The sequence below is a fragment of the Babylonia areolata genome, chromosome 26, assembly GCF_041734735.1.
Source record: "Babylonia areolata isolate BAREFJ2019XMU chromosome 26, ASM4173473v1, whole genome shotgun sequence".
Taxonomy (NCBI): domain Eukaryota; kingdom Metazoa; phylum Mollusca; class Gastropoda; order Neogastropoda; family Buccinidae; genus Babylonia; species Babylonia areolata.
The window spans coordinates 36,958,297-36,980,471 of record NC_134901.1 but is presented as its reverse complement, the minus strand read 5'-3'; the positions used below and the strand labels follow the sequence as shown (position 1 = coordinate 36,980,471).

Sequence of the window (22,175 nt, the reverse complement as noted above, 5' to 3'; positions counted from 1 at the left end):
AGAGAAAAAAAGAGAGAAAAAACAGAGAAAAAAAAGAGACCCCCCCCCCCCCAAATCTTACCCTCATCCCTCCCTTTCTTTTCCCCTGTATGCATTACAGTCTTCACAACATATCTCTTCTTCTTCTCGTACAAAACCATGTATCACAGTCTTTACTATATGTACATTTTCCCAACAACAAAAATGTAAATCAGGCAAAAATAAATGTGACTGCTCACCCAGTTATACCTTTGAAGGGAAGGAAAAAAAAAAAGAAAAGAAAAGAAAAGAGGTGCTCACCGACAGTGACCCCGTCCGGAAAGAGGTCGTATCCCTGACTGGCCCCCACACTGGGCTGTGTGGTCCCCCCCACTACCTCCCTGCCTCCAGGGAGCGTCACCTCTGTGCTGTCCTCTGCGTCCGCCCCAACGCTGGTAGGGCTGGGGGGAGGTTTGACTGAAACACGCAGCATGTATGTATAACAGTCAGTTGTGTCAAGACTACGTGGAGTGATGGCCTAGAGGTAACACGTCCGCCTAGGAAAGCGAGAGAATCTGAGCGCGCTGGTTCGAATCATGGCTCAGCCGCCAATATTTTCTTCCCCTCCACTAGACCTTGAGTTGTGGTCTGGACGCTAGTCATTCGGATGAGACGATAAACTGAAGTTCCGTGTGCAGCATGCACTTAGCACACGTAAATGAACCTACGGCAACAAAAGGGTTGTTCCTGGCAAAATTCTGTAGAAAAATCCATTTCGATAGGAAAAACAAATAAAACTGCATGCAGGAAAAAATACAAAAAAAATGGGTAGCGTTGTAGTGTAGCGACGTGCTCTCCCTGGGGAGAGCAGCCCGAATTTCACACAGAGAAATCTTTTGTGATAAAAAGAAATACAAATACAACACAAATATGTCCTTCAGAAACACGCAGCATGTTTGTATGGTAGTCATGTCCATCTATGTCCTTCAGAAACATGCAGCATGTATGTATGGTAGTCATGTCCATCTATGTCCTTCAGAAAGATATAGCATGTTTGTATGGTAGTCATGTCCATCTATGTCCTTCAAAAACACGCAGCATGTATGTACGAAAGTCAGTTGTGTCCAACTCAGACCATCAGAACAGCGGAAGAGGCAACTGTTGTCCCAACAATCTGGGTGAGAAGAAGAGCCTGTGGCTTGACAAGTTGCCTCTTTTATCTCATGTTAGTCAACTTTTACCAAGATTCTTTTAGTCTACCTCTTACTATCTGGGCAAGAAATTGATAATAGTGGAGAGTGTCTTGCCCTCCGACTATGTCCATCTGAACAGCAGAGGAGGTAACTTCTGTCCGGACCATCTGAGCTACATCATTATTATACATATAGCGGAGAGTGTGTGGACAAAGTTACACTCCCGTTCTCTCCGCCAAGAGGGGTTTAGGTCAGTGAGTGTTGGTATGGTTCCCTAGGGCTAACTGGCCCTCCAAAAGCTGCAGCACTATGAGTCAGTGCAATCTTGCCTCTTAGTTTGACAGCCAAAGTCCTTGACAAGACTGAGCTGTAAATGAATACCCATTGCAGTGGAGAAGCCACTGATCATACAACTCAAACTTTGCTGTTGGCTGAACTGTAAGCTGAAAGCTTTTTAAGCCTTTCAACCTTGGGGGTTTTACAGCACTGGCAGGCTTCTAGCCACACTGATGTGAAACAACAACGCAGAAAACATACTGTTTTTCCTCCAAATTATGTGACGACACACCCGGAAATAAATGCCGATGTTGGTTCTCTTTTCACTGTGGTTTATGCAGGTGTATGAATGTGAAAACCGTTATAAATGAGACAAATTTTGACACCAGAGCCATGCCTTGGCACAGGGCGCAATAAGTTAATCTCTTGATACAAGCCTAGCACTGGAAAGAGAAAGAAGAAATGAAAGCTCTCATTTATTTGTGCACTTTTTTTTTCACCCTCAAGGCCTGACTAAGCACACGTTGGGTCACGCTGCTGGTCAGGCATCTGCTTAGCAGATGTGGTGTAGCGTATATCGATTTGTCCAAACGCAATGACACCTCCTTGAAAAACTAAACTGAACTGACAGGTACAATAGCCGATTGGTTAAAGCGTTGGACTTTCAATCTGAGGGTTCCGGGTTTGAATCTCGTTCACGGCGCCTGGTGGGTAAAGGGTGGAGATTTTTCCAATTCCCAGGTTAACATAAGTGCAGACCTACTTGTGCCTGAACCCCTTTCATGTGTATACGCAAGCAGAAGATCAAATATGCATGTTAAAGATCCTGTAATCCATGTCAGCATTCGGTGGAGTACGGAAGCAATAACATACCCAGCATGCACACCCCCGAAAATGGAGTATGGCTGCCGTACATGGCAGGGTAAAAACGGTCATACACATAAAAGCCCACTCATTTACTTACGAGTGAATGTGGGAGTTGCAGCCCACTCGTGTACATACGAGTGAACATGGGAGGACTTGCAGCCCATGAAGGAAGAAGAAGTAAAGGAAAGAGAAAGAGGAAGAAGAAGATGAGAGCTCACCACAGCCGTCCACCTCTGTGGTCTCCCCCGGCAGACAGGCGAGGACGTAGGGTCCCATGGTCTCCACGGTGTTGGGGATGGTCTGGTAGTGCAGGGGCAGTCGCAGCTTGACAGGGAGAGAACTCAGCCTGGTCAGCTCCAGCTTGGTGTTCAGCACCATCCCCTCCACCCCCTCCCGGCTCAGTCCCTCCCTGTGCAGTCAGGGGTGGGTGTTTTCACTGACTGATACTGTTACTTATATAGTGTCTATACTCGGTCAGAGATCAAGCTCTAAGACTGATGTGGATACTGAATTTTATTCACTTTTGTTATTTCTTCACACTTCCCCCTACACTCTGATATGCCCTCTTCATGTGGGAATAAACTGGAAGAAGGTGCAGAATGGTTAACTCACTGAGGATGGCAAACCCTCTCCCTGTCTTCTCCCCAAAGAAACCACATCTGATGTCCAGTAGGTATCTGAATGGCCCAACCTATAGCTTTTGTCGTTAGAAACTGTTAGAAATGCGGTATTCTTCTTTTATATCCACCTCTTCAATGTGAGAACCTTCCGCTTTAAACATGTTAATGATGTCAGCTGGGGTGAAACACTGTCCTCGTTGCCTTTTTTGTTGTTCGTACGGAGAGAGTTAAGGTGTTTATCTGACAAAGCATTATCCACGAGGGTCTGGGTTTGATTCCCACTCTTGCCCTTTCTCCCAAGCTCGACTGAAAAATGAAACTGAGTAACTATTCAGCTAAGATGATAAACCAAGGTCCCCTGTACAACAGGCACTTGGTGCAGTGAAAAAGAACCCATGGCAACGACAGAGCTGTCCTATGGTAAGATTCTGTTGAAGAAATCCACTCTGTTTGGTACACAAATATATGCATGTGTTCAAGGCCTGATTTGGCACATTGGGTTATGCCGCTGGTCAGGCATCTGTCTAGCAGATGTGGTGCAGCACATATGGATCTGGCCAAACGTAGTGACACCTCCTTAAAAAAACTGAAACTGAAAACCTGAATGACTGACCGGTTCTGGAAAGTGACGTTCCATCGCAGTTTGAACGTGCTGAGGTCCCCTTTGCGTTCTCGCGGGGGAGGGAGAGCACAGTAGATGGAGATGTTGCTATGGAAACACTTGGCGTCCATGCAGACTTTTCTTCTGTCCAGCTGACTGAAGACGTCAACCTGCACGGCCATCTTGATGGTGGGGTCGTTGGGTCGACATGGTCCGATGAAGCTCATGCTCAGTTCCTGACGGGCCACTGTGAAGTTGGTTTTTACTGCACAGTATAACAATAACGATGTCTGTTGTTTTGTTTTTTTTAATTTGATCACATGTGTTTTCTGGATAAATATAACCTTCACTGCAAGGGAGAAGAAAAAAGCAACAAAAAAACCCCAACCAAACAAAAAACAATGTCTGTTTCAATCTCGTCCCTGGACAGGTGCAACAACTGAGTGGTTCTTCTTCTTCTGCGTTCACTCGTATGCACACGAGTGGGCTTTTACGTGTATGACCGTTTTTACCCCGCCATGTAGGCAGCCATGCTCCGTTTTCGGGGGTGTGCATGCTGGGTATGTTCTTGTTTCCATAACCCACCGAACGCTGACATGGATTACAGGATCTTTAATGTGCGTATTTGATGTTCTGTTTGCATATACACATGAAGGGGGTTCAGGCACTAGCAGGTCTGCACATATGTTGACCTGGGAGATCGTAAAAATCTCCACCCTTTACCCACCAGGCGCCATCGCCGTGATTAGAACCCAGGACCCTCAGATTGACAGTCCAACGCTTTAACCATTCGGCTATTGCGCCTGTTACTGAGTAGTTTAAGTGTTGGACTTTCAATCTGAGGGTCTTGGGTTCGAATCCCGATAACAGCACCTGGTGGGTAAAGGGTGGAGATTCTTCCAACCTCCCACGTCAAGAGATGTGCTGACCTGCTAGTGCCTGAACCCCCTTCGCGAGTATATGCATGCGAAAGATCAAATACGCATGTTAAATATCCCGTAATCCATGTCTGTTTGTGGTGGGTTTTGGAAACAAGGACATGCCTGGCATGCACCCCCCCGGAAAACAGAGTATGACTGCCTACATGGCAGGGGTAAAAACTGTCATACACGTAAAATCCCACTTGTGCAGTTAAGTGAATGTGGAAACCACAGCCCACAAATGGAAAAAAAAAAAACACACCCTGGAGCTGGCTTCTGTTTATGCCATTTTGCATGAAAATTTTTTTTTTTTTACAAATGATACTGATAATAAAAATGATAGCATTAATATAAGCCCCTTAGCGACGACAACAACTGTTTAGTCGTGGAACCAGACTGAGTGAGCATCTCCCCAAGAGTGGAGACCACCACCACGTCCCTCAAGAGTCAGTCCCCCACGAAATCTGGCATCGAACAACTTGACAGGACGAACCCCTAGCACAGAAGTGGAGGGAGATGAGATTGATGAAACAGCAGAATCCCACACATACATACATACCAATGAACTGTTGGGATGACTTTTCAAAAATAAAATGGGGAAAAAAACACTTCATATCACATGTGAAGTAAACTTTTTTTTCCCCCCTGCAGAAAACAGAAAAGATGAGTGTGGCTTTTTTTTTGTTTTTTGTTTACCAGGTCCCACAGTCACGTCCGTCGAATCTGTGGTCATGCCAGTGACAGCCTCCATGGTTCCAGTGCTTTGTTCAGAGGTGAAGTCTGTTGTTTCATCTTCCATGGTGGTGGTTTCCGGCAGTATTTCTGCAAAAAAAACCCAGTCCAACCTTTCGTCAGTTGTCTCAATCTTTAAGGCCAATCTTTGTAAAAGGCTGTGATTCAAGTGTTGTGCGGTAAGTTTGTAGCTTCTTTCACACTGACATTCATTTTGAAGACAAGTGCACTGAGAGGTGGTGAAACACTTGCAAACAAAGAAAATAGGTGCACTGCAGAGGTGCATGAGCACTCACTCATACACACTGTTGACCATGCCTGGGTTGGTACAAGTGCACTGAGAGGTGGTGAAATACATGTGATCTGGCTCGATAGATGCACTGTAGAGGTGCACAAGTGCTCACCCATAGATACTGCTGACCCTGCCAGTTGTGGCACAAGTGCACTGGAATATAGTGGAACATGTGAACTGGCAATATAGATAGATACAGAGTAGAGGTGCACAAGCACTCACACATACACATACTGCTGACCATGCCTGGGTAGGTACGAGTGCACTAAGAGGTGGTGGAACATGAAAACTGGCTATATAGGTGCACTGTAGAGATGCACAAACACGCACCCATACATTCTGTTGACAAGGCCTGGGTTGGTACAAGTGCATATAAACTGGCTATACAGATGCATTCTAGTGCATGAGCACTCATCCATACATACTGTTGACCATGCCTGGATAGGTGTAAGTGCACTGAAAGTATGGTGGAACACATGTGAACTGGTGAAAATGTGTACTGTAGAGGTACACAAGCACTCACCCATACACATACTGTTTACCATGCCTGGGTTGGTACAAGTGCACCAAGAGGTGGTGGAACACATGAAAACTAACTATATATGTGCACTGTAATGGTGCACTAGCACTCAACCCACACATACTGTTAAACCATGCCTGGGCAGGCAAAAAGTGCACTAAGAGGTGGTGAAACATGAAAACTGGCAATATAGGTGCACCGCAGAGGTGCACGAGCACTCACCCATGCACATACTGTTGACCATGCGGGTGCCTGGGTCGGTGCAGGTGCACTGAGAGGCAGTGGTGATGCCCTGGGTTGAAGAACCGATGGGACATGGGTAGCAGGTACCGTTGCCCAGCTGAGGTTTGTAGAAATCCTTGCCGCATGCTGACAACACATTATCATCATCATCATGAATGGATACATAATAAAACATGCTTCGTTTGTGTCAATATATTCAAACATGTCTTATTTATGTAAATATATTTCTATGGCGCATAACTACAGAATACTTGCATGCTTAATGATGGTGCTGAGAAGATCAGAGGATACATGGAAAAAAAAAAGAAAAAAAAGAAAAAAAGACAGACAAAAACTAAATGATGCCCAATGGACCTAAAACACTACAGCACGCAAACAGAGTTCCATCTATGACATACCCAGGTGCACACACACACACACACACACACACACACACACACACACACACACACACACACACACACTCATGCAAACACATGCAGTCACACACCATTTATCATTAAAATATAGAAAACAAAGAATCCAAATTCTGGGAAAGAGAGAGAGAGAGAGAGAGAGAGAGAGAGAGAGAGAGAGAGAGAAAGCTGAAATTGAAGAGAAACATGTGAACACAGTATAAACTTTCAGCATCCTGGCGCCGTTTTGTCTCTGCTTGTGTCAGCACCACATGCGTACTGTTGTCTAACAACCGAAGACCATTCGAAACCACAGAAAGCTCACCTCCACAGGACTTGCCGTTGCCCTCGTAGCCGGCCTTGCACACACACTGGTACTCCAGCTGAGGAACTAGCTGGGCACATAAGGCGTTGAGGTCACACACGTCGATGCACCGTGCCGCGTCAGTTACCTCCCATGGCGACTCCACTGAGGGCACACAGCACAGGAGAGGGGGGTGGAAAGGTTGGGGGGGGGGGGGGGGAGGGGGGGGGGCGGCACAGAGGGAAGGAGATGTGTCAGAAAATGAATACTGAAAGGGGTGGGGAACGATACAGAAAAAACAACTAAACACACACACATGAAATGAAAGAACAACGAAGGCCAGGGCGTGGGTTGCATGAGCAGCGACCTTTGCAGTTCAAAGTTTGCTTTTTTTGTGTGTGTTAAGAACGTTCCCTAACCCCACCGTAAATTCCATGTACTTAGGAACATTCTTAACTCTCTCCATACGAGTGGCGAAAGAGACGACGTTAACAGCGTTTCATCCCAATTACCATCATCAAAATATTGCAAGCGGAACGCTCTTATACTGAAGAGGTGAATGTTGACAAAGAACACAGTTCTGACGACGGAAGCTAAAGGTTGGGTCATTCAGACACCCACTGGACATCCGAGGGGTCTGTGTAGAGGAGAAGAGAGGACTGGCCGTACTGAGTGAGTTAACACTAAGCAAACTAAGCACCTCAAAGATCGCCTCGCCTCATACAACCCGGCCCAGGAGCATGGAGGATTAAATTTTCAGAATTAAAAAAAAACCGACTTGGGCCTGTGCTAGTGCAAACACTAATTTGCGTTTCTTCTGTCATTGCTGCTGTGTGCGCACGTGTCAAATGATTAAGACGACGTGTGATGTTGGATCCTGGTGGGAGAGGCCAGCTGGGAGCTTGTTCTTCAATGTTGAAACGAAACAAAATTCAAAAAGAGGGTAGTGGAATAAGCATCATGACATGTTTTTTTAATTAATTTATTTATTTTTTACATCCAGCTCTCCGGGATAAAAATGAGAAGAAAGAAATCATTAAGATTATGAACAAAATAAGCACATGCACACATCACAATCCACATAAAGAAGGAAACATATATATATATATATACATACATACAAACCCCCCCCCCCCCCCCAAAAAAAAAAAAAAAAAAAAAAAAAAAACAGAAGAAAAAAAAAAGAAAAAAAAGGAAAAAAAAAAAAAAAAAAAAAAAAAAAAAAAAAAAAAAAGAAAGAAGAAAAAAAAAAGGAAGAAGAAGAAAAAAAAAAAAAAAGAGTTAAGAACAGGTCATTAATACTGCTGAGTCCGAAGACAAATGCAATGTGATTTTTCAGTGTTGAATAACAAGAAGACAGGTGCAACAGGGTGATTTTAGGGGGTAGTGGGTGGAAGAGAGAGAGAGAGAGAGAGAGAGAGAGAGAGAGAGAGAGAGAGAGAGAACACTGAACACTGACATGATTAATGTCATTAGCTGAAAAGCTCTGGTGACATAGTAGGTACTAATCAGAACAAAACGGTGCAAAATAGATAAAAACGGAACAGAAAAAAAAAAAAATCAGAATTGAAACAACATAAACCAATAAGAGATTTGCAACACTCTGGCACTTTGTCATTAGGTTAAGTACATGTGACAGGGGGTACTGTGCCTTTTTTTCAGTCGTTCATCTCCAAGGTAGTGTATTATATTGTATATCTCTTTTTATCACAACAGATTTCTCTGTGTGAAATCTGGGCTGCGCTCCCCAGGGAGAGCGCGTCGCTACACTACAGCGCCACCCCACCCCACCCCTTTTTTTTTTTTTCCCCTGCGTGCAGCTTTATTTGTTTTTTCCTATCAAAGTGGATTTTTTTTTTTAACAGAATTTTGCCAGGAACAACCCTTTTGTTGCCGTGGGTTCTTTTACGTGCGCTAAGTGCATGCTGCACACGGGACCTCGGTTTATCATCTCAACTGAATGACTAGCGTCCAGACCACCACTCAAGGTCTAGTGGAGGGGGGAGAAAATATCGGTTTGAACAGTACACAGAAAACAAAGTACACAGAGAGAGAGACACAGACGCAGAGGATTTATTCATTAAGGCCATAGCCCCATATGAATGAGGGGCGATAACAAGATATGCATGCATTACCGTAACTGGCAAAAAGCGTTCAACTGCTTACACAATTAAACTATAGAAATTAGGACAATACCATTTCTCTTAACTTAAAAGCTTTATATAAGTACAATGCGAGATTTCTTATAACACCATCTGAGACACACACACACACACACACACACACAGAGACAGGTATGTACTTTTGAGGCAGGTGTGGTTGTCGGCAGCCAGCTTGGATCCCACGTGGCAGCTGCAGTGGTAGGACCGGGGCACAGGTACGCAGATCTCGTCACACCTGGCACCACCTGTCTGGCACTGGTTGTTGGCTGGGGACAGTGAAAGGGGGGTGGTGTTTGGGTTGGGTGGTTCAGGGGGTGGGGGTGGGGGGGGGTCTGGTTAATGATAGGTTGTATTTGTGTGTGTGTGGGGGGTGTGGTGGTGGTGGTGGTGGTGGTGGTGGTGGTGGTGTGTGTGTGTGTGTGTGTGTGTGTGTGTGTGTGTGTGTGTGCATGCGCATGTGCATGTGTGTGACGTGTGCGTGTGTGCGCACACGAGCGCAAGCATGCGTGCTGTGTGAGTATGATTCAGCTTCTTTTCCTTATTTTGTGCTCTTCTTCCTGTTGTGTACACACCCACATCCTTGCCCAAATATGTGTAAAGTACACACATTGTATGAGCATGTGTATTTGTGCATATGCATGTTTATGTGCTTCCACACATGGATGAACACACACCATAAACAAGGTCACAACATGGCCTTTTGAAGAAAATGTAAAATAATGATAGAACTTTTGTTTTTCATCCAATTTTCATTCAACATGGAGAGAGAGACAGAAACAGGCAAGACAGAGACACAGACAAAGACAGGCAGGCAAGACAAAGACAGACAAGAGACAGAGACAGGCAGGCAAGACAAAGACAGACAGACAGAGACAGGCAGGCAAGACAAAGACAGACAGACAGAGACAGGCAGGCAAGACAAAGACAGACAGACACAGAGACAGGCAGGCAAGACAGAGACACAGACAAAGACAGGCAGGCAAGACAAAGACAGACAGACACAGAGACAGGCAGGCAAGACAAAGACAGACAGAGACAGAGACAGGCAGGCAAGACAAAGACAGACAGAGACAGAGACAGGCAGGCAAGACAAAGACAGACAGAGACAGGCAGGCAAGACAAAGACAGACAGACAGAGACAGGCAGGCAAGACAAAGACAGACAGAGACAGAGACAGGCAGGCCAGACACAGACAGACAGAGACAGAGACAGGCAGCCCAGACAAAGACAGACAGAGACAGGCAGGCAAGACAAAGACAGACACAGACAGAGACAGGCAGGCAAGACAAAGACAGAGACAGGCAGGCAAGACAAAGACAGACAGACAAGAGACAGAGACAGGCAGGCAAGACAAAGACAGACAGAGACAGGCAGGCAAGACAAAGACAGACAGAGACAGGCAGGCAAGACAAAGACAAACAGACAGAGACAAAGACAGGCAGGCAAGACAAAGACAAACAGACAGAGACAAAGACAGGCAGGCAGAGACACAGACAAAGACAGGCAGGCAAGACAAAGACAGACAGAGACAGGCAGGCAAGACAAAGACAGACAGACAAGAGACAGGCAGACAGGCAGGCAAGACAAAGACAGACAGACAGAGACAGGCAGGCAAGACAAAGACAAACAGACAGAGACAAAGACAGGCAGGCAGAGACACAGACAAAGACAGGCAGGCAAGACAAAGACAGACAGAGACAGGCAGGCAAGACAAAGACAGACAGACAGAGACAGGCAGGCAAGACAAAGACAGACAGAGACAGAGACAGGCAGGCAAGACAAAGACAGACAGACAGAGACAGGCAGGCAAGACAAAGACAGACAGAGACAGGCAGGCAAGACAAAGACAGACAGAGACAGAGACAGGCAGGCAAGACAAAGACAGACAGACAGAGACAGGCAGGCAAGACAAAGACAGACAGACAAGAGACACAGACAGGCAGGCCAACAGCGAACAGAGCACCATCACCACTGACTGACCTGTGAGGTTGGCAGGGTGGCAGATGACGAAGGAGGTGGGGCGGGAGAGGTGGTGGGTGACAGAGAGACAGAGACAGGCAAGACAGAGACAGTCAAGACAGAGACAGAGAAAGACAGAGACAGAGAAAGACAGAGACAGTCAAGACAGAGACAGGCAAGACAGAGACAGAGAAAGAGACAGGCAAGACAGAGACAGGCAAGACAGAGAAAGACAGAGACAGGCAAGACAGAGAAAGACAGAGACAGGCAAGACAGAGACAGAGAAAGACAGAGACAGGCAAGACAGAGACAGAGAAAGACAGAGACAGTCAAGACAGAGACAGTCAAGACAGAGACAGTCAAGACAGGGACAGTCAAGACAGAGACAGTCAAGACAGAGACAGAGAAAGACAGGGACAGTCAAGACAGAGACAGTCAAGACAGGGACAGTCAAGACAGGGACAGTCAAGACAGAGACAGAGAAAGACAGAGACAGAGAAAGACAGGGACAGTCAAGACAGGGACAGTCAAGACAGAGACAGAGAAAGACAGAGACAGAGAAAGACAGGGACAGTCAAGACAGGGACAGTCAAGACAGGGACAGTCAAGACAGAGACAGTCAAGACAGAGACAGAGAAAGACAGAGACAGAGAAAGACAGGGACAGTCAAGACAGAGACAGTCAAGACAGGGACAGTCAAGACAGGGACAGTCAAGACAGAGACAGAGAAAGACAGAGACAGAGAAAGACAGGGACAGTCAAGACAGGGACAGTCAAGACAGGGACAGTCAAGACAGAGACAGAGAAAGACAGAGACAGAGAAAGACAGGGACAGTCAAGACAGGGACAGTCAAGACAGGGACAGTCAAGACAGAGACAGAGAAAGACAGAGACAGGCAAGACAGAGACAGTCAAGACAGGGACAGTCAAGACAGAGACAGAGAAAGACAGAGACAGGCAAGACAGAGACAGTCAAGACAGGGACAGTCAAGACAGAGACAGAGAAAGACAGAGACAGGCAAGACAGAGACAGAGAAAGACAGAGACAGGCAAGACAGAGACAGGCAAGACAGAGACAGTCAAGACAGAGACAGGCAAGACAGAGACAGAGAAAGACAGAGACAGGCAAGACAGAGACAGGCAAGACAGAGAGAGTCAAGACAGAGACAGGCAAGACAGAGAGAGTCAAGACAGAGACAGTCAAGACAGAGACAGAGAAAGACAGAGACAGGCAAGACAGAGACAGGCAAGACAGAGAGAGTCAAGACAGAGACAGGCAAGACAGAGACAGTCAAGACAGAGACAGTCAAGACAGAGACAGTCAAGACAGGGACAGTCAAGACAGGGACAGTCAAGACAGAGACAGTCAAGACAGAGACAGTCAAGACAGGGACAGTCAAGACAGGGACAGTCAAGACAGGGACAGTCAAGACAGGGACAGTCAAGACAGAGACAGTCAAGACAGGGACAGTCAAGACAGGGACAGTCAAGACAGGGACAGTCAAGACAGGGACAGTCAAGGACAGTCAAGACAGAGACAGTCAAGACAGGGACAGTCAAGACAGGGACAGTCAAGACAGGGACAGACAGAGAGAACTCAGAACTCGGAAATATTTTACTGCAAGGCCAGTATGTACAAGTGAGACACACAAAATACAGAAAATACAGGGGGAAGGGACCAATGTCATGGACACAACATTTCATAACTGAAAGGTAGACAAAGATTTTTAGTTCTCGACATTTCCTGCAGTAACTTTAAGGTTTTTGAAAAGTTATATATTCATGTCATTTCTCCTTCTCTCTGTTTTTTTTAAGGCGTAATAAATAAACAATGCCACAGAACGAGTCATAAGCCTGTCTTCATTTTGTAAAAGAGAAAGACAGAGACAGAGACAGACAGACAGAGACAGACAGAGGCAGGTCGACAGCGAAGAGAGGCACCACCACCACCACTGCACTGACCTGTGAGATTGGCGGGGTGGTAGATGACGAGGGAGGTGGGGCGAGAGAGGTGGCGTGCGATGGGCTCCTGGTGGCCCGTGACCATGTCCACCATGTAGACGCCGTGCGTGTACCAGTCAGAGTAGAACAGCAGGTGGTCCAGCACCACCAGACCATACACGTTCAGCAGGGTCCCCTTCAGGAAGGACAGCTCCCGCACCTGGGAGCCTGCAGGGGAGAGAAACAGGGGTGGGGGTGGGGGTGGTTGGGGGGGTGAGGGGGTCGAGATGTGTGTAGGTTTGTTTTTTTTAAAACGCCTGTTTTGATGGATATACAATACAATACTATACATCTTTCTTTGTCCATTTGGAAATTACACTGTGCATCCACAGGCGCCTCACTCACCCTTCACAATATCTCAGCCAGCAGCCATGTCCAACACACTCGCAACATGACAAAGGTTGGACAAAAGATTAAAAAAACTCCAACAAATAACACTACAAAAACCTAAATACATAAAGCAAGTAACACAACACAATAATGGACACCCATAAAACTCTCTCTCTCTCTCTCTCTCTCTCTCTCTATCTCTATATATATATATATATATATCACAACTTCCAGATACATATATACATACATACATATCCTTTGATAAAGTTTCCTTGCAGGAATCATTAACTGTAGATCAAAATAAGAAAAGAGGAGAATGGGAAAGCAAAGAAAACTGAATTTGTTTGCAAGGAGTATGTAATATGGGAACTTTTGGGGATGAATTTAATTTTGTTTTAGAATGTCCTACAAATATTGTAGTTCCATGGAACTGAAACTGCTACTACTTCTTCTTTGCTGATGGGCTGCGACTCCCATATTCACTCACATATGTGAGCGGGATTTTATGTGTGTGTACATTTTTTATCCCCGCTGTGTAGGCAGTCATACACCTTCCTCCTCCTCTTCTTCTTCTTTGTTAGTGGGCTGCAACTCCCACATTCACTAGTATGTAAACGAGTGGGCTTTGACATGAATGACCATTTTTACCCTGTAATGTAGGCAGCCATACTTCATTTTCAGGGGTGTGCATGTTGGGTATGTTCTTGTTTCCATAACCCACCGGACACTGACATGGATTACAGGATCTTTAATGTGTGTATCTTATCATCTGCTTGCGTGTACACATGAAGGGGTTCAGGCACTAGCGGGTCAGCACATCTGTTGCCTTGGGAGATCGGAAAAATCTCCACCCTTTACCCACCAGACGCCGTTGCCGAGATTTGAACCCGGGACCCTCAGATTGAAAGTCCAACGCTTTAATCACTCGGCTACTGCGCCCGTCCGTCATATACTGTTTTCAGGGGGTACGGAAACTGGAACTGAAACAGGAACTGACCCTGGAAATCCTTGATGAAGACACGACCGGCACTGTCATTCATGGGCTGCGACTCCCACATTCACTCATATTCATGACTGGGATTTTACGTGTACAACCATTTTTACCCACCCTCCCCTTCATGTAGTCAGTCAGGGGGTATGTAAACAGGAACAGGCACTGACCCTGGAAATCCATGATAAAGACATGACCGGCACTGTCGTTCATGGACTGCGACTCCCATATTCACTCATATTCATGAGTGGGTTTTTATGTGTATGACAATTTTTACACCCCCACCCCCCAATCATGTAGTCAGTCAGGGGGTACAGAAACAGAAACAGGAACAGGCACTGACCCTGGAAATCCATGATAAAGACATGACCGGCACTGTCGTTCATGGACTGCGACTCCCATATTCATGAGTGGGTTTTTATGTGTATGACAATTTTTATACCCCCACCCCCGAATCATGTAGTCAGTCAGGGGGTACGGAAACAGAAACAGGAACAGGCACTGACCCTGGAAGTCCATGATGAAGACACGACCGGCGCCGTCCCCCACGTAGAGCTCGTCCCCGTGCACAGCCAGGGCGTTGGGCCAGAACAGTCCTGTGGACATCAGGCGCTTCTTCCTCTTGCCGCTCATCCGGGCGCGCATCACGCTGGGCGGGTTGTTCCGGTCGCCGTACTCCGTCCAGAACATCACCCTGCACGGACAGTGGTGCTTTGTTTTGTTTTTGTTTTGTTTGTTGATGGGGCTGACAGGTTATAATAATAGTAATAATGATAATAATAATGATAATGATGATGATAGTAAAAATAACAATTCTCATCATCATCATATCATTTTAGACAGAACATCACCCTGCACACACACGCAGTTTCTTTGTTCTGGTTTGTTGTTTCTTGATGGAGATAACGGATAAAAATAGGATCACCCTGCCAGGACACTGGTCCTTTGCTTTTGGTTTGTTTGTTGGAGGGGGGGTTACAGGTAATAACAATGATGAAGATGATGATGATAATAATAATGATAACAAAAACATTATCATTATCATTATTGATATCATTATTATCATCATTTTTTTCTCTCCATTATTATAGCATGCTCTATTTCCTTAGTCCAGGGACCCAGAATGATAACAACTAACAATTAACATCAGTATGGAGAGAAAAATGTTTAAAAAAGAACAAAAAAAGAACCACAGGGCATTATAACCCAGACTTAAGGACAAGACAAATTATCAACACAATCATTCATTATTCTAATCATTACCATTACTATCATTGTTATCATTATTATTATTATTATTATTGTTATTAGTATTATCGTTATTGTCAATATTGTCTCGACATGCATTGACCCTGGGTCAATGGCCATGTCCCGACTTTTAGTAGCCGCGCCCCCGTGCCTCCGAGGAAGGTTTTTGAGCCAGAGGCTAGGACAAGGACAGTCTGATATAAAACCTACGACCTGAGGACCTCACTGTCACCGTCCCAGCTTGCTAGGCTATGGCAGATGAACCACGGGTGTAAAGGGTGGGGCCAGTACTGCGCACACTGCACTCCACCTAAAAATTCCATTGCGCAGGCTTGAAGGACATGTCCACGTCCGCGCCACCAACTATTCCAAGCCCTGTAGCGATGGGAAAGGGGCAAAAACGGCAGGTGGAAGATGTCACTGGAAGCCGCAGTTCCAATCCTGCATGCAGGCGGTTCAGGATATTGGTCGCCTGATTGTTGACCCGGAGGTGACAGCATCACTCGGCAGCACCCTGAACGACCAAGCAGCCTTTTCTAGGGACAGCACTGCTTGCTCCACACGGAGAGGGGCCTAGAAAAGGTGGTCCAAACAAATGCTCATCTCCATACCCCCCAGTTGGCTAACCGCGGTCAACGGGCATCTCCAAACGCGGTCGAACAACAATAGGGAAGAAAAGGCCGGCACCTGCCTCACAATTAGGTGCAAAAGGACTAAAGGTAGCATGCTGGAACATCCGAACCATGCGTGACTCTGCAGACAGCAACCACCCAGAAAGGCGTTCCGCTCTAGTCGCACACGAACTTCAGAGACTGAACATTGACATTGCTGCCGTCAGTGAAGTCCGCTTTGCAGGGGAAGGCAGCCTCCAGGAACACGGCGCTGGGTACACCCTCTACTGGTCAGGCAAGCCAGAGACCGAGAGACGCCTTTATGGCGTAGGCTTTATGGTCAGGAGCACCATTGCCTCCAAGCTTGAAAACCTGCCAACAGGACACTCAGACCGAATTATGTCCATGCGCCTCCCACTACGGAACAAACAGCATGCCACTCTGTTCAGCGTGTACGCTCCAACCCTCCAAGCGGACCCCACAGAAAAGGTCAAGTTTTACACTGATCTGCGCAACCTCGTTCAGAACACCCCTGCTGACGACAAGGTCATCATCCTTGGCGACTTCAATGCCAGAGTTGGCCAAGATTCAGAAGCCTGGAAAGGAGTCCTTGGCAAGCATGGCGTTGGTAATTGCAACGACAATGGGCGCCTTCTTCTCGAGTTCTGTGCAGAGCAGCAGTTTACCATCACCAACACCATTTTCCAGCAGAAGGACAGCCTGAAGACAACGTGGATGCATCCTCGGTCCAAACATTGGCACCTCATTGATTACATCCTGATGCGCCAGAGAGACGTACGAAACGTCCTACACACCCGAGTGATGCCCAGCGCGGAGTGTCATACTGACCACCGCCTCGTCCGCAGCAAGCTCAGGCTCCACTTCAAGCCCAAACCAAAGAAAGGAGGAGCTCCTAGGAAGAAATTCCAGGTCGGCAACTTTCAGTCAGCTGAAGTGAAAGCTGAATTCCAGGCGAAGCTTCAGGACAAACTTGAAGACCCCAGTTGCCCCACAGACCCCTCTCCAGAAGCACTATGGGCACAGCTGAAATCAGCCATCCTGCAGTCCTCTGAAGAAGTCCTAGGGTTCTCGTCGAAAAAGAACAAGGACTGGTTTGACGAAAACAACCAGGAGATCCAAGAATTGCTGGCGAAGAAGAGATCAGCCCACCAGGCTCACCTTGCACAACCGTCTTGTCCGGTGAAGAAAGCAACCTTCCGGCTCATATGCAGCAACCTCCAGCGCAAGCTTCGTGAGATTCAAAATGGGTGGTGGACCAACATGGCAGAGAGGGCTCAGCTTTGTGCAGACACTGGTGACTACAGGGGCTTATACGAAGCCTTGAAGGCGGTGTACGGTCCCTCATACCAGGTCCAGAGTCCTTTGCGCAGTGCAGACGGCCAGGCGCTCTTCACAGACAAGATGTCGATCCTGAACAGGTGGTCGGAACACTTCCAGGCCCTCTTCAGCGCCAACCGCACGGTTCAAGACTCGGCAATTCTCCGCATCCCACAACAACCAGTGAAATTACAACTGGACGAGCTACCAACCCTAGAAGAGACTGTCAAGGCCATTGAACAGCTGAAATGTGGCAAGGCAGCAGGGGTTGACGGAATTCCGCCGGAGGCGTGGAAGAATGGAGGCCTAGCACTACACTCCAAACTCCACAACCTCTTTGTCTGCTGCTGGGAGCAAGGCAAACTACCACAGGACCTCCGTGACGCAGTCATCATCACCCTGTATAAAAACAAGGGAGAAAAGTCGGACTGCTCCAACTACAGGGGGATAACTCTGCTCTCCATCGCAGGCAAGATCCTCGCCAGAGTCCTCCTAAATCGGCTGGTGCCTACTATCGCCGAAGAACATCTCCCAGAGAGTCAGTGTGGCTTTAGAGCCAACAGAGGCACCACTGACATGGTCTTCGTTCTCAGACAGCTACAAGAAAAATGTCGGGAACAGAACAAAGGACTGTATGCGACATTCGTCGATCTCACGAAAGCTTTCGACACCGTGAGCAGAAAAGGTCTGTGGGAGATCATGAAACGTCTAGGATGCCCCCCAAAATTCCTCAGCATGGTCATCCAACTACATGAGGAACAGCGTGGACAGGTCAGACACAGCAACGACCTTTCGGAGCCCTTCCCAATTGGAAATGGAGTGAAACAAGGTTGTGTCCTCGCGCCGACCCTCTTCACGATCTTCTTCAGCATGATGCTCCAACAGGCCACTGAAGATCTTGGCGACGACGACGGTATCTTCATCAGATACCGCACTGATGGCAGCCTATTCAACCTGAGGCGGCTACAGGCCCACACCAAGACACTGGAGCAACTCATCAGAGAGCTTCTGTTTGCCGACGATGCTGCCCTCGTCGCCCATACAGAAGCGGCCCTGCAGCGTATAACGTCCTGCTTCGCAGAGGCTGCGCAGCTCTTCGGCCTAGAAGTCAGTCTGAAAAAGACGGAAGTTCTCCACCAGCCTGCCCCACGGGAAGAATTCCACGCTCCTCACATCAACATCGGTGAGACAGAGCTGAAGTCGGTCCACCAGTTCAGCTACCTAGGCTGCACCATCTCATCTGACACCAAGATCGACAAGGAGATCGACAACAGACTTGCAAAGGCAAACAGCGCATTCGGCAGGCTGTACAAGAGAGTGTGGAACAACAAACACCTGAAGAAAGACACAAAGATCAGCGTGTATAGAGCTGTTGTACTGCCCACCCTGTTGTATGGCTCCGAAACCTGGGTCACCTACCGGCACCACATACGACTGCTTGATCGCTTCCACCAGCGCTGCCTTCGCACCATCCTCAGCATCCACTGGAGTGACTACATCACAAATGTCGAGGTCCTGGAGCAGGCAAAAACTATCAGCATCGAGGCAGTGCTGCTAAAGACCCAGCTACGTTGGGCAGGGCACGTGTCCAGGATGGAAGACCACCGCCTGCCCAAGATCGCGCTGTATGGCGAACTGTCCACTGGCCACCGTGACAGAGGAGCACCCAAGAAGAGATACAAAGACTCCTTGAAGAAAGCTCTCGGTGCCTGTCACATTGACCATCGCCAGTGGTCCGCAGTAGCCGCTGATCGAGAGACCTGGCGACGCACCATCCACCAAGCTGTCTCCTCCTTCGAAAACAACCGCAGGGCCAGCCTTGAGGACAAACGCAGAAGGAGGAAGAACCACGACGCTGCAGCCGCGAACCCAGACCAGACTTTCCCTTGCAACCGCTGCGGCCGACTCTGCTTTTCCCGCATTGGCCTTGTCAGCCATGAGCGTGCCTGCATCAGACGTGGACAACGCCCTTCCTAGATCTTCGTCAGCGAAGCCAGGCCATGATGATTGTCAATATCATCATAATCATTACTACTATTATTATCATCATCTTGATTATTTCTATGTTTCAAAGGCAGTGAACACAGCACCGTTCCATGCAGGTCCTGACTCACTTTTTCCCCGTGTGGAGGTGGATTATCATTGTCATTATTATCACTATATCACCATCCCTTACAGAGCCCTCCTGACTCACTTTTTCCCCATGTGGAGGTGGATTATCATCATCATTATTATCACTTTATCACCATCCCTTACAGAGCCCTTCTGACTCACTTTTTCCCCGTGTGGAGGTGGATTATCATCGTCATTATTATCACTATATCACCATCCCTTACAGAGCCCTTCTGACTCACTTTTTCCCCGTGTGGAGGTGGATTATCATCGTCATTATTATCACTATATCACCATCCCTTACAGAGCCCCCCTGACTCACTTTTTCCCCGTGTGGAGGTGGATTATCATTATCATTATTATCACTATATCACCATCCCTTACAGAGCCCCCCTGACTCACTTTTTCCCCGTGTGGAGGTGGATTATCATCATCATCATTATTATCACTATATCACCATCCCTGCAAGAGCCCCACTGACTCACTTTTTCCCCGTGTGGAGGTGGATTATCATCATCATTATTATCACTTTATCACCATCCCTGCAAGAGCCCCTCTGAGTCACTTTTTCCCCGTGTGGAGGTGGATTATCATTATCGTTATTATCACTGTATCACCATCCCTGCAAGAGCCCCACTGACTCAATTTTTCCACATTTGGAGGTGGATTATCACTATCATTATTATCATTATATAACCATCCCTGCAAGAGCCCCCCTTACTCACTTTTTCCCCGTGTGGAGGTGGATTATCATTATATCACCATCCCTTACAGAGCCCCCCCGGACTCACTTTTTCCCGGTGGAGGTGGATTATCATCATCATAATATCGCCATCCCTTACACAGCCCCCCTGGACTCACTTTTTCCCCGTGTGGAGGTGCACGGCCCGGGGATTGTGCAGCCCCGTCAGCACAAAGTGCGGGCCGTTGCCGTGGCGCTGGAGGTTGATGCGGCCAATCAGGCCCCAGCCGGAGCTGTTGTAACCCGTGAAGTAGAGCCTCTGGCGCTCCGTGTCCACTGCCAACCCGTCCATGAACAGGTTGTCGCTGTACACCTCGTGGGGGGCCACGTCCGTGAAGGGGGAGCCGTAGATTCGCTGTCTGTGGACAGGGAGGAAGGTGGCAGAACGGTTAAGCTTACTGGTCCATGAAGGGTCTGGGTTTGATTTCCAGTCTCATCCTGTTTTTTCCTCACCTCAAGTTTGACTGGAAGATCAAACTGAGTATCTTAGTCATTTGGACGAGACGATAACAATAACCGATGATGAATTGAGGTGCTGTGTGCAGCACGCACTTGGCACACTGAAAAAGAGACCAAGCTCAAAGTGATTTATAAACTCGGAGTCACTGATCCTGGAAGAACCCATGGCAACAAAAGGGTTGTCCTCTGGCTAAATTCTATAGAAGTAGTCCACTCTGATAGGTACGCAAATATATATATAAATATATCTACAAGCACTCAAGGCCTGACAAGCACATTCGGTTATGCTGCTGGTCAGGCATCTGCCTAGCAGGTGCGGTGTAGCGTACATGGCTTTGTCTGAATAAAGTGATGCCTCCTTGAGAACCTGAAAGTGAAAGATACCGCCTCTCCCCCTCCCTGCCCCCCTCACTCCCCCCCCCCTCCCCTCACACACACACAGCCCCCCACCTCGTCAGATCGCTCCAGTAGATGGTGTCGGTGGTTTCATCATAGGTCATGGCGACAAAGTTGCTGAGCACGTCGTCATAGAGCAGAACATGGGGCGTGGCCTCTGTGTCCTTGTCCAGCGACACCAGCTGTAAGGTGTTCAGATCCGCGTACATCAGGAAGTTCTGGGGACCTGTGAGTCAGCAACAACTGATTTGATTGGCTGATATTTAAGCACCTATCCTCAGTCAGAGACCAAGCCATCTAAGCGCCTTGCAAACATGAAGTCATTTGGCCTGAAAGTCAGCAATGATTGATTGATGTGGATACTTAAGTAGTGCCTATCCTCAGTCAGAGACCAAGCTCTAAGCGCCTTGCAAACATGAAGTCATTTGGCCTGAAAGTCAGCAATGATTGATTGATGTGGATACTTAAGTAGTGCCTATCCTCAGTCAGAGACCAAGCTCTAAGCGCCTTGCAAACATGAAGTCGACTGTTGGCCGCCGTTCTTTCTCTGTCTCTGGACCTTGCGATTGGAATGAACTTCCTCTTTCGCTTCGTCAAGTCTCCACTCTCAGCTCTTTCAAGTCTGGCCTTAAAACCCACCTCTTCCCAAAATAGCCTCCCTTGCCTGCCCTTCCTTGTCTTTAGTTTCTACAGTTTTAGAGTTATGCATGCGTGTGAATGACTGGTGCGAAAGCGCTTTGATTTGTCTCTGCACAAGATTCAGCGCTATATAAATACCATTATTATTATTATTATTAAGTCATTTGGCCTGAAAGTCAGTAATGATTGATTTACTTGGATACTTACATAGTGCCTACCCTAAGTCAGAGACCAAGCTCTCAGCGCTTTATGAACATGGAGTC

The 22,175-nt window shown here is 47.3% G+C and overlaps 1 protein-coding gene across 1 annotated transcript in view; it reads right to left on the bottom strand.

Moving 5' to 3' along the window:
• The window catches only part of LOC143300364 (uncharacterized), a 267,224-nt gene that overhangs the window by 22,783 nt on the left and 222,266 nt on the right, over positions 1-22,175 (bottom strand). Inside the window, exons 14-24 of the mRNA XM_076613976.1 lie at positions 21,328-21,499; positions 20,538-20,777; positions 14,874-15,061; positions 13,005-13,211; positions 9,224-9,349; positions 6,943-7,086; positions 6,202-6,348; positions 5,132-5,257; positions 3,528-3,780; positions 2,513-2,703; positions 280-435 (exon numbers count right to left, since the gene is read on the bottom strand). Coding sequence (XP_076470091.1) covers positions 280-435; positions 2,513-2,703; positions 3,528-3,780; positions 5,132-5,257; positions 6,202-6,348; positions 6,943-7,086; positions 9,224-9,349; positions 13,005-13,211; positions 14,874-15,061; positions 20,538-20,777; positions 21,328-21,499 — 1,950 coding nt within the window. The remainder of the gene's footprint in view (positions 1-279; positions 436-2,512; positions 2,704-3,527; positions 3,781-5,131; positions 5,258-6,201; positions 6,349-6,942; positions 7,087-9,223; positions 9,350-13,004; positions 13,212-14,873; positions 15,062-20,537; positions 20,778-21,327; positions 21,500-22,175) is intronic.